The sequence below is a fragment of the Mesoplodon densirostris genome, chromosome 14, assembly GCF_025265405.1.
Source record: "Mesoplodon densirostris isolate mMesDen1 chromosome 14, mMesDen1 primary haplotype, whole genome shotgun sequence".
In the NCBI taxonomy this organism is placed as follows: Eukaryota; Metazoa; Chordata; class Mammalia; order Artiodactyla; family Ziphiidae; genus Mesoplodon; species Mesoplodon densirostris.
The window spans coordinates 19,678,866-19,691,432 of record NC_082674.1 but is presented as its reverse complement, the minus strand read 5'-3'; the positions used below and the strand labels follow the sequence as shown (position 1 = coordinate 19,691,432).

Here is a 12,567-nt window from a genome sequence, read left to right as displayed (position 1 = left end):
ATTCTTCTGTCTCCAGATTATATGATCCTCTGGGCTGGTACATTTGTTCTCAAGTTCACTCAAAGACAATTCCAGAAATTCAGGATCTCTGCACTAAATGCAAGTAGGATTACTTAGAGGTCAGCAGACCAGAGCAGGCAGCGTGGAACCCTTTCGTTGTTCTGGTAACTCGCATAAGCGTATAGTTTATTACTTCTTGCCTTTCCTTTATTTAACAGTGGTCCTCAGTGAGAAATTGGCTTAAATTGCTTTTACCATCCAGCATCCATATATTAATATGTATGTAAAAGCTCCGTGTTGTCAATATTTGTGAAAACCCACAACTGAGTGTGTCCAGCCCGTTTTACTCCCTCGTGGGGCCTACTGTATAGCACAGGGAACTATATTCAATATCCTATGATAAACTATAATGGAAAAGAATATAAAAAAGAGTATATATATGTATAACTGAATAACTTTGCTGTACAGTAGAAAATAACACCTTTGCCGACCTGTCCTCCTCTACCTCAGGATCAGTCTATGCTTCCTCCCTTTCCTGTAGCTTCTTTTTTTTATACTGGTTGATGGATTGCTTATTTGGCTGGGCCGGGTCTTAGCTGCCTGCCGCATGTGGGATCTTCATTGCAGCGTGCAGGATCTTTAGTTGCGGCATGCGGGTTCTTAGTTGCAGCATGCGGGATCTAGTTCCCTGACCAGGGATCAAACCTGGGCCCCCTTCATTGGGAGCACGGAGGCTTAACCGCTGGACCACCAGGGAAGTCCCTCCTGTAGCTTCTTTACCCCTAGTAGATTTGAGCTCTTGAGGTTCTTTTTTTACTTTCCAGGACCCAACATGGGGTCCACCACTCAGCGAGAACTCAGGAGTTAAAAAAAAAATCTGAAGCCAAACATGATTAAACATTTTAAAATAGATTCCTTGAAGTAGAAGGGGAGGTATTTGGCCTGCAGAAAAAGACCGTGGTGACTAATGGGGTCACATGTGTAAGAAAAGACACAAAGGCCTGTGACCTGATGTTTTCTGTTTCTGCCAAGAAGCCACAAGAGGAAATGGGGAGCTTCTGATTCGTTTTGTGGTTCTTAATCATCTGGGCTAACAGACCTTTTGGAGAAATCTGGTGAAAGCAATGGACTTTGCTCCCCAGAAAAGGGTGAAACACTTTGCCCCTAATTTTAGGGGTTCACTGACTCCCCCTAACCTGGTCCACAGACTTCAAGCGAATAATTTCTTGGTCAGTATCAAAGGCCAACTGTGAGATGTTGATTCCTACAGCTGCCCCTCCAGGGAGACAGACCAGGCGGTCTTCTCTGGTCTTAGTCGTCTCTACCCCTGTGATTTGGGCCTGCCTTCCATCGTGGGTGCATTTATCGAGCTACTGTGTCCTTATGTTCAACAAGTATCAGTAGTGTTTTCCTCTTAGCCCACGAGGTCTATGATTGATATAAAAATAAGTCTTCTTGTGCTGTCTTTGTCCTCAGAGTTCCTTGTTCTTCAGCCCAAAAGCTTAAGAAAGTTTCAAGTGAAGACTCAGGAATCAAAAAGGAAGAAGGCATTGCCTGGGCCAGGGTTTCTCGACTTCAGATCTATTGACATTTGGGGCCGGACAGCTCCTCATTGTGGGGACTGCCCTGTGCACTGTAGGGTGTTCACCAGCATCCCTGGCCTCCACCCAGTAGATGCCAGGAGCATCTGCCCCCTTAGTCGTGACAATCAAAAATGTCCCCAGACACACTGCCAAATGTTCCTCAGGGGGCCCAGATCACTGCCCCCCCAGTTAAGAACTGCTGCTCAGCCTTTCTGTAGCTGGATTTTGGCTCTCTTATTAAAGGGGACACCTCAGTGGAGAATGGACTGTTCTTTCAGCTTCTTTCTACTATAGTCATTCGTGCAGCTAACTTTTGCCCTGTGCCAGTAGCTGTGCCAGGCCCTGCGGCTGCAAATGTAGAAGACACACCCTGACCTCAGATGCTCCTTGCCTCCTTGTCGGGGCGATACATGCAGATGCATCAGGACGTGGGTGAGTGTCTCATGGGAAAGAAGGCCTTTGCACCAGTATATTCTCCATCCAGAAGGCTCTTTCTCCTGATTTTTCCTGTGACTGGGACTTTTTTGTTATTCATATTCTAGTTTAAGTGACACTGCTTCAGGGAGACCAATCCTAACCACCTAACCATAGACAGCTGTTTTCACCTAAGGCTTTGTAACAAACAACTCAGAACTCGATGGCTCACAACCACATATTTCTCGCTCACGTGTGTGTGTGGGGGGGGGGGGGGGTTGGCTGGGGTGTGGCTGATCTAGGCTGGGCTCAGCTGGGTTTGGCTCCAAGCTGCAGCTTGAGTTTCGTTCTGCTCCATGAGCCTCTCCTTCTGCTGGACCTTTGAACTTTTGGTGCACGTTGTCCTCATGGTGACAGCAAAAGCACGAAGGGGACAGCAAGTGTATTTCAAAAATCTGCTGGTGTCATACGCACTGACGTCCATTTGGCCAAAGCAAATCACACAGTCCGAGTCAGCAGGAGGGAGGAACACGTCCCTCTCCCTGAGGCTATGGCAAAGCCGTGGCTGAACAGTACTCTACAGGGGGGTGAAGAAATGGGGCCAGCAGTCTCCCTCACTCAGTCTAAAGCAGCCACCCAGTCACTTTATCATTTTTATTGTCTGCTGGATTTTGGTACTCTGATTGTTGAATTACTTTTTTTTTTTTTTTTGCGGTATGCGGGCCTCTCACTGCTGTGGCCTCTCCTGTTGCGGAGCACAGGCTCCGGACGTGCAGGCTCAGCGGCCATGGCTCACGGGCCCAGCCGCTCCGCGGCACGTGGGATCTTCCCGGACCGGGGCACGAACCTGTGTCCCCTGCATCGGCAGGCGGACTCTCAACCACTGTGCCACCAGGGAAGCCCAAATTACTTATTTCTTATTTGTCTGTTGTTACCAGATCATCAGCTCCATGATAGCAGGGACTTTTTCTGCCTCATTCACTGCTAAATACCAAGTACCAACCTGGCACAGGGTAGGCATTCAGTAAATCTGTGAATGAATAGACGGATGGACGGATGGTTGGTTGGATGGTTCCGTTTGGGGCATCAGGGAGGGGTGTTGGAGATAATCTTGAAATAGTAACCACGACTGACAGTTCCTGAGGGATGACTAAGGGCCAGGTGTGTGCTGCGTGCTTGTTCTCGACCTGGTAAAATCAAGGCATCATTACAATGTGTAGCCCTCCATTGGCCGTGGCGGGGCCGTGTGGGCAGCAGGGGCAGGATGTTCTGGTTAGAGCTGTAGAGCCCTGAAATAGCACATCTTGTTAGAGGATTGGAGAGGTGCCCAGTGTGGCTGGAGTGAGGGGAGCCTGGTGGGCAGCAGGCAGATATAAGACATAAGAGTGACACTGGAGCCCAATGGTCAGGGCTTCCCTGTTCCACGTCTCTCGGGGGAGCCATCGTGTCTGAGTCTGGAGTGGTGCCCCTAGAGGTGTGCAGTACACAACCTGGGAAGCTGTTCTGGCCACCCAGCAGGTCATGAGGGACCTTGTGTCACATGTCGAGATGGGTGGATGCCTATCTGGAAGTCATCTTTGTTTTGGAAGAGGGTGAACATTGCATATCTTTTAGCAGAGGCATGTCCCAGCTATTAAACAAGTAGGAAGCTTCTGGACGTCCTTTTGAGGCACGTGGTGGAAACTTGACAAATGTCTGGCTTAGAAGGCCATGTCACAGTGCCCCAAGGCTTGAACCTTGCATTGTGTCAAGCAGGGTTGTATTTACTGGAGACCCCAGTCACCTCTTGGCAGAGAGACGCTGGCGTTTGCTCCGGGGCAGCACGGGAGCGTCACCCCACTGTCTACGGACCTCCCAACCCACAGAGATGCTCCAGGTCCTCACTGGGTTCTGTGCTCCCTGGGGACCTCTAGCACCTAGGACTCCGCCCAGCCTCTGCCGACCGTCATCACAACTCAGCTACAGAGACAGTAACATAGGGAAGGGGGCCCTGGACTCATGTTTGGGTGGTGTGCTTGCTGGCCAAGAAAGCAGCGGTGGATCTGCCCCCGGGCCACATGTGCCTGGTCAGGCTGGCTTCTGATATTCAGTCCTCTAGGCTGGGACAGAGCTTTTTTAATGTCTTGAAATTTAAATTCTGTGTATGTAGGGGGAGAAAAAGAGGAAGGAGATCTGGGTTCCAGTTTCAGCATTGCTGGGAGTCTGTGGGCTCATAACCTAATTTCTCTGGGCTTCAAGTCTCTTCTACAGAATGAGAATAAGAAAACTTGGTTGTTGTGACAAACAAATAAGATAATGAATGTGAAGTCTCTTGTAAAACTTCATTAACGTATTATTATTAGGTCCCAATGTTCTTTCTCCTTTCTGGAAGAAAAGGAAAAAAAAGTCATTTAGAACACATTTTACGCCAAGCCCTCTGTTAGGTGGTGTTGCCTAGAATCTCTCTTTTAATCTTAGTGGAACAGCCTTCAGGGTTACCGTGAGGATGAGGAAGCCAAGTCTCAGAGAGGTTAAGTGACTTGCTCCAGGTCACACAGCCTGCTGGTGGTGTGGGAGGTCTCTGTGATGGCGTGGCCCAACCTCTTAGCCACGTGTTCACCCACTACTAGGCCCCTCCAGGTGTCTGCAGGGAGCATGGCTCCACAGGTGGGGACCCCACGGGCACTTTGTGGCTGCCACTGCAGGCTCCGGCCAGTCTTCCTTAGGTTGGGGAGGCTGGTTGCCTTCAGAGGTGCCTTCTCCCCGCTCCTTCCTGCCCTGCAGCTCCTTGGAGAGTTGTTTTTCGAAAACATCTAAGTTAGCTATAATGAACGGGGGCCTCCCCCCAGCAGCAGAGCATCACGAGGTCTCCGAGGGCAGCTGACATGGACACTGACACCCCAGAGTTGCTGTCTCTCCCTCGGTCTCTTCTCCCCTGTTCGGGAATGTTCTGGAATCTGCAGGCCAGAATGAGTTTATAGGGAGAGGTCAGCCTAGGTATTTGAGCCACCAGCCTGCCTCTGATGGGATGACCTCCATTTTAAAGCCCCTCTAAGAGCAGTCCCTGTCCCTGTGGCTGTTAGAAAATGTGCGGGACATTGTGACTCATCAGATTCCAAGAAGAAGGATCTTGTAAAGGAATTTTCTCACGGTTGCATTTCTGAGCTGGGGTGTATTATAAACACACTATCCAGCTGCCATGGGTTAGATGAAGCTTTAGGCTGAATGTTTACCCACTTGGGAGATGCATTCATTTTATTCATTATTTTTAAAACCCTGTGTTTAAAAGAAAAAAAGAACAATTTGTTTGAAATAAGACTGCTGCCCAGTCTAAAGGAGGCCACTGGGACACGAAGAGGTAACCTTGACAGCACCCCAGAGCAGGGCTTCTCAGCCTTGGAGATGCGGCGGGCATCGCCCATCTAGTGTGGATGGCTGTCTCTGGCCCCGGACCACTGGGAAGAGCCAGGAGTGAGGGTCTGTGCATCGGGGCTCCTGCTCACTTTAGACCTGGAAAGTGGAGCTGGAACTCTCCAAATACGTCGTTTGGATGACCAGAGAGGGCAGAAGCCTTCAGGCCACGCTTGTTCACTGGCCGTGGTATCAGAGCCCCGTCGTCATGTTTCCAAGACCCCATCTCTCTGTGGCGCATGTGTGAAGCCATCTAACCTCTTCCTGAATGAATGAGACCCCGCCACCCATCCCCACCCTTCTCTCACCGCTTTGTATGCTCTGCCTTATACTCTGGATATTTCCTGGACTGTCCCCCACCTGCTGTCCTGGGGGTCCTCTCTGTCCTGGGGGAGTGACCGAGCCCCATTCCTCTTTGCTCTTAGGGTGGGATGCAGCAGATGGGGTATTAATTAGAAGGCGGGTCCCGGGGAGGTGGTGGGGGCCAGTGGTGGGCTTTATGCTGGCTGCTTGTCTGCTGGCCAGAGGCTGAAGGGGTCAGGCGAGGGGTGAGTCTGTGACGTGGTTCCGTTACCTGGTCCGTCCAGCCCAGCAGCTCTGGGTTCCTGAGCGCCGGGTGCTGGATGAGGCCTGGGCTGGGCTCTGGGGACACAGGGGTGAGGAGGACAGCAGTGCCTGCCTTAGCAGGTGCCCCGTGTGTTAGAGAGGGGACAGACGTGTGTGAGGAGGTTGGGGAAGGGGTGGAGAGGGAGGAAGGGAGATGGGGGGCTGAGCAGGAAGAGGGGCTGCCAGGTGGGCCGGCTGTGGCTGGAGCGTTGAGGGTTGCAGGGTATTTGCGCAGCAGTGGGTGCTGGGAAGGCAGTCCTGGAGGGAGAAGAGACGAGTTCTGACAAGGGAGCCCTTCGCCCCTCACCGGGGTGGGAAAACCAGAAAATTCATCCCAGGCCTGCAGAGGTCAAGGCTCAGCTGGGAGGAGCCCATTTGTGATAGTCACGTGAGAGACACATTTCGGATTCTCTCTAGGATTCTCTCACCAGGCCTTTCCTGGTGGCCAAAGATTTTCCTGGGTCTGCAACTCTTAAACTGTAGCGAGAGGCCATCCTAACGGATGTGGTAGAGAGGTGACAGCTGCCCCACTTACCCTCCTCGTGGCCTGACCTGGACCTTCTCCGGCAGCGCTGCGCTCCCGGGCGCCGCGGTGGCGTCCTGGTCGCCGTCGATTCCTCGGTGCTGGCGCTGTTCGGGGCCCACTGCCGAAGGAGCACAACTCATTTTTTCGAAGCGTGTTGGGAGGAGCACATCCTTTTTGCTCAGTGAGACACACAGGCATAATTTAGGGATTCCTGAGCCTAGAGCTAATGACCACCCGTGTGTATGGACGTCGTGGAAATCTGTAGATGTACTACTTTGTTTCAGATTAAAAATGCAAGCAACTCACAACAAGTGCTTTAGGGCTGGTGTTTTGGTGGAAATTTTAATTTTAGTTTTAAAAAATATCTAATAGCCTTTCTGGGGAAAGGTGGGGTTATAAATATGTAAGTTAGCTGAGGGGTGCTTGTAGGATGGGGTTTTGCATCAGAGAATAATAAGAGGTGAGTGCAGGAAGAAACCTTATCCTCTAGTTTTGAGCCCTTGCTTAATCTCAATTCCTTCTCCTGTAAAATTGGAATAATGTCACCTGCCTTGTGAAGATTAAGCGAGATGAGGTGGGTGAAGTGTGTGACCACATCTAGAACGTAAGGTTGTGATGTGAGAGGATGTTACAGACGAGGAAATAGGCCAGGATCAAGGGCTCCCGGCCCTGGCTGCACATCAGGGTCACCGGGATCAGGGGCTCCCGGCCCTGGCTGCACATCAGGGTCACCAGGGTCAGGGGTTCCCGGCCCTGGCTGCATGTGGGGACTGCTGTCCACACCCTCCCCCGCCCCGCTGGTCACCTGTGCACCTCTGGGCCCCCATCACCCCAGGGGACCGTGTTGCAGTGCAGCTCCTGCTCCGTCCCCAACCCTCCTCCCCAGAGCGAACCCCTGCTTCCTCGGCTGGAGGTCTCCTTGCCTTAGTGGATTTGTGCCCTGGACTTGGAGGCTGAGCCTCTCGTCCCCCTCCCTGCCTGGCACCAGGGGGTTGCCGCCCTCCTTCTGGGCCTCGTAGCACTGGAGAGAGAGGTCGGGTGGACCAGAGCAGCAGTGCCCTGAGGACCCATTCTTCAGCTGAGGCAAATTTAGAGAATTGGGGGAGCTCCAGGAGACCCAAGGCCTGGGACTGTCGGGAGAATTGTCTGGAAACAGCTGTGCTCACTGGAAGACGGGAGGGAGTTCCCTGTCATGGACGGCACCTGCAGGACCCACCTGACTCTGCAGCGCATGGTCCAGATGTGGCCGTTTCCCTCCGCATCCCTGCAGCCAAGAGTGCAGGTCAGGAAGGGGATGAGGCCTCTGGGTCCAGGGATGCCCAGGGCCTGGGAGGCAGCGTGGCACTCTGGCCAACGTGGAACTGACCTGCTCTCCTTCCCCTGGCCTCTTGGGGCCAGGCCATCTCCAATCCCGACCTTTGCCCTCAGAAGTGAGGTCTGATGAGGACCAGTGTCAAGACCGGGGGGTCTTCCAGATGAGTCAGTCCCTCCCTCGCTCATAGATGATGAAGTGAGCTCAGGGAGGTTACTTGACCTGGCAGCCACCCGGCTAGCGCGGGGCAGTACCGGAGTCCAGTGCTCCTCTTAAATTTACTTTCTAGATCATCTGTACCTACAAGTGGGTGCAAAAGTAGATTTTATGTTTAAATGTGCACTTCAATGAAAGGAATGCTGGCCTGCCTAGACATTCCCCAGGCATGAACCCAACCTGAATCCTCTTTTTTTTTCTTTTTAAATTAATTTATTAATTTTTATTTATTTATTTTTGTCTGCATTGGGTCTTCGTTGCTGCGTGGGGGCTTTCTCTAGTTGCAGCAAGCGGGGGCTACTCTTCGTTGCGGTGCGCGGGCTTCTCATTGCGGTGGCTTCTCGTGGAGCACGGGCTCTAGGTGCGTGGGCTCAGTAGTTGTGGCTCGCAGGCTCAGTAGTTGTGGCGCACGGGCTTATTTGCTCCATGGCATGTGGGATCTTCCCGGACCAGGGCTCAAACCTGTGTCCCCTGCATTGGCAGGTGGATTCTTAACCACTGTGCCACCAGGGGAGTCCCTGAATCCTCTTATTTTTTGTATTATAATCTTTGGTTTGAAACTTTTCCACTAGAGTTGCTCTCTGACAGCCTGTCTGCAGGTTTGGTTTTCTTAGGTGGATGCCCTGTAGGTAACGACAGCAGCTCAGCACTGTACAGGCTGAGCACTGTACATTATACAGAGCCTGCCTCGTGCATCCTCGTGAGGTGGTCAGGAAGACCCCTGAGTGAGGAGCTCTGTCCCCAGCCGTGTGACAGCCCAGGCTGGTTGTGGCCAGCGCAGAGACAGGCCTGAGGCTCCAGGTCAGCCTGCCTTGTCTGGAGCCCCTGGTTCAGTTGCTGACACTGGCAGGTGTGGGGTCCAGACGTGTGGCTCCTCCCTCGCCCTCCAGGAAGCCCTGTCAGCCTGGAGACCCTTGGCCCGGTGGCTGCTGTATCTGGACCCTGCATGGGCTTCGGTGGAGTGCCACTGCTTGGTGAGGATGCACGGGGTGCAGCCTGACCTTGACCAGCTTCCTGCACCATGAACTTGGAGTTGGGCAGGTTTCTAAAGCCACACAGACCCCACAGGAGGTGGAGGTTCCTAGACCTCAGGCTAGACTGGCTTTGAGACCCAATGATCTGTGCGATTTGCTTTGACTCACTGAACATAAATGATAAATTGGCAGCTTTTCCGATCATCAGATGTTTAGTAAGTGGCCTGAGAGCATACTCATACTGACCACTCCGATGGGAATGGGTTGTCATGGTCCAGGAGAAGGTGCAGGAGCCGTCCTACAGGACTTTGAAATGCCCTACTTGCCCCGCAGGCGGTGTAGGCGATCAGGCTGCCCAGGCCCAGGAACACAGCTGGTTGTTAGTTGCTAGAACCAGCCATCTAAGAAGCTCGTGAAATCTTCACCCAGTGATGGTGGCGCAGTGGTTGAGAGTCCGCCTGCCGATGCAGGGGACGTGGGTTCATGCCCCGGTCCGGGAAGATCCCACATGCCGCGGAGCGGCTGGGCCCGTGAGCCATGGCCGCTGAGCCTGCGTGTCTGAAGCCTGTGCTCCGCAGCCGGAGAGGCCACAGCAGTGAGAGGCCCGCGTACCACAAAGCAAAAAAAAAAACAAAAACAGTCAGAGGGATACAGCATAACCAAGAGTACCCAGGAAATTAATGTTAGAATTAACTTGCCTTATTGTCTCTTAAACTATCTTGTTTCAACATCTAAAATTGACTTCCCTGCATTTTTCACCTACCCCAGAATTTATTATGTTCTGCTGGGCCAGTCTTTTCTTCCCCTAGGATCAGAAACTAAGAACTTCTGTCTCCCTTCCTGCCTCTCAACTTCCAACTTCTGCTCCAGAAACCACACCCTTGGGAGGAGGGGTCTGTCCACCTCTGGCAGGACCTCAGGGAATCAAGGCAGGGAGCGTGGGGCAGCCTCAGGGGAGTGGGAGGCACCAGACGTGGAAACAGGCCTTGTTGGAGAAACTTCATGGCCAGTAGTCTTGGAGAAGTGGGAGGAATTAGAACCTGGTCCAGCCCCAAATGGGGCCCAGTCAGGTCAAGGATCAGAGCCGGCAGCAGACAGCGCCAGGAAATCAGGTGTGGTTTGAATGTCAGGTCCATAGCCAAGGTTATCTCTGGCGGCCTGTGGGAGCGGGCTGGGGACCAAGGATACTTAGGCCAGCCTGCAGGGTGCCAGGGCTGGGGGAGCAGGTTCTCGATGCCCAAAGAAGCCCTTGGTGCCAATGCACTGAGCTCACCGGACAGACGTCAGATCCCACCTGCCTCATCCCCTTCCTGTAGCTTCAGTTCTTCATGAGACCTGGATGTTGGTACTGGCCACCCTCTCACCTGCTGGCAGGTAGGGTTGGCTCAGAGGATGCATGTGAATCCCAGAAGCCTGTAGCCTGCAGCACATGTGTTAGGTAGCATCGTGACAACTAAATCAGCCCAGGACCTCTTCTGGTCTCCTGTGACATTCCGTATGATCTGCAGCTGTTAGGATTATACACCCCTGGCCAGTAGATCTGGGCTTGGTTCACTTTCCTCCCCAGCTAATCAGCACAGTACCTGAATGCGCCTACGAAGAAAGGGTGCAGTAAGTGGTGGTTGAACAAGTGAGTGAGTGAATAGATGAGTAGCAGAAGGACTGCTCAGGCTTCACAGGTAGGCAGGATTGGCCAGCTTCCCTACCATGAAAAGGTGGAAGGGAGAACAGCAGGCCCCTCACTCATCTATGGTGATGGGGCAGGGTCTACTTCAGGGATCTGAATACCCCCTCGAGGTCAGAAGCTTTGCTGGGGACCTCCCTGGACAGTGGGCAACTTGCAGTTGGATTTTGGTCACCACCCGCCCACCTCCTCCATCCTTGTCCTGAAGACATGCCTTGACCATTGTCCTTTCCTCTCTTCCTCCTCTGGATACAGATTCTGGCCAATGTCTTCCTCTACCTGTGCGCCATCGTTGTGGGCATCATGTCCTACTACATGGCGGACCGCAAGCACCGCAAGGCCTTCCTGGAGGCCCGCCAGTCGCTGGAGGTGAAGCTGAACCTGGAGGAGCAGAGCCAGCAGCAGGTGAGGCTCTTTGGGGGTGGCCTTGGGGCAGTGCCGGCCTGGAGCCTGGGTTTGGGGCCTGTCGGAAGGGCGTGAACCCAGTTGCTGTGGGTACCCCAGGGCGCCATGTGAATTCTTTTTCTCTGGAGGCATCGCTCTGTGTTATTCCTCTCCCCGCTCCCTCTGCCACACACCCCTGGGCAGATCGCTCACCTACTTTGTTCTCAGGGCTCCTCTCCCTGCGATGGGGTGGGGTGGGCGTGGGAGACCCATCCCCTGGCCTCAGGGGCCCTTGTGTGTGAAGTCTGTCAGCCCCTCACCCCTCCTCCCACAGGCTCAGGGCAGTCTCCCCACTGCCTTCTCCTGCTAAGTCATTTGTGAAGACCTAAAACTGAGCCCAACCCCTGGGGAGCCCACGGTTTACATTTTTCCATCAAGAGAAGTGCCTGCCTGCTGTCCCCTCTCTGTTTACTGGCTTTACTCCAGCCTGATCCACTGCAGAGACTCCTCGCTCTCGTGTGACTCAGTCTTTTAAATAGTTTTTGGTCTGGGTTCATCTCACATGCTTTTTGAAGGATTTCAGAAATTACATCCACCAGTTTCCTGTTATCCATAGGTTGACTTGCCCTGAACAAACAAACTCAATAGGTTGAAAACATACGATTTCTCTGCTCTGGGAACCATGTCATTTTGTGTTCAGGTGGTGCTGTTTGCTCCAGTGGGTTCACTGAAATTGCTGTTTTCATAGACCCTGCCACCCAGGTGGGTGGGGCCTTAGTTTCGGGGGACCCCACTGGTGGGCCTCATGTTCTGTAGACAGTGCTATTTGAAGGCACACACTGAGTCATTTAGCTGATGTGTCCTAGCTTTGTCTGTCCTGGGAGGTTCTTTCTCTCTCTGTTTACCAATGAGATCTAGAAGCTCCTGAGCTGGGCCTCGGACTCATCTCTTTCAGAAGACAGGCTTTAGAAGGGGAACCTTCCTACCTCCGTTGTGACAAAGGGCCCGTCATGTTCGTCCCCTTCTCCTCTGCCCTGTATCCTGTGGTTACTGAGGAGCTGCTGTGGCTTGAACATATGTAAAGAATCCTCAGTAAAGCTTTACTGGCTTTATTGAGTTCCTTTAAAGGCATTCTTTAATTTCTGCTTTTTATACTGTCTTGGTTCTTGTTTGTATTTGATCTCTCATAATGTGGAGGCAGCCCTCTGGGTTCTCTACATTAAAAAAAAATGATGTGTCACCACTGAGCTAGACTGGGGAGTTCTTTTTTATATAGTCTGTGCAGTTTTCAGCATACCCATCTGTGTTCATCTTGTCTGTCTCATAATGTATAATCCAGGACATCTTCAATTACATTCAGTAGTGCTTGGTGGGGGCCTCCTGGTGTGGTGAGGAAGGCCCTGAGTCTCACCCTGGATCTGTTAGTCTCTGGGTGGATGATTTAGACAAGTTATCCACCCCATAGAGCCTCACTTCCC

General features: G+C 52.5%; 1 protein-coding gene across 2 annotated transcripts in view; it reads left to right on the top strand.

The window, feature by feature from the left end:
- ADCY3 (adenylate cyclase 3) overlaps window positions 1–12,567 on the top strand; it is an 89,805-nt gene that overhangs the window by 30,928 nt on the left and 46,310 nt on the right. For both annotated transcript variants that reach the window (XM_060117768.1, XM_060117767.1), the window contains exon 3: window positions 10,961–11,110. In XM_060117768.1, the coding sequence (XP_059973751.1) occupies window positions 10,961–11,110 (150 nt within the window). The remainder of the gene's footprint in view (window positions 1–10,960; window positions 11,111–12,567) is intronic.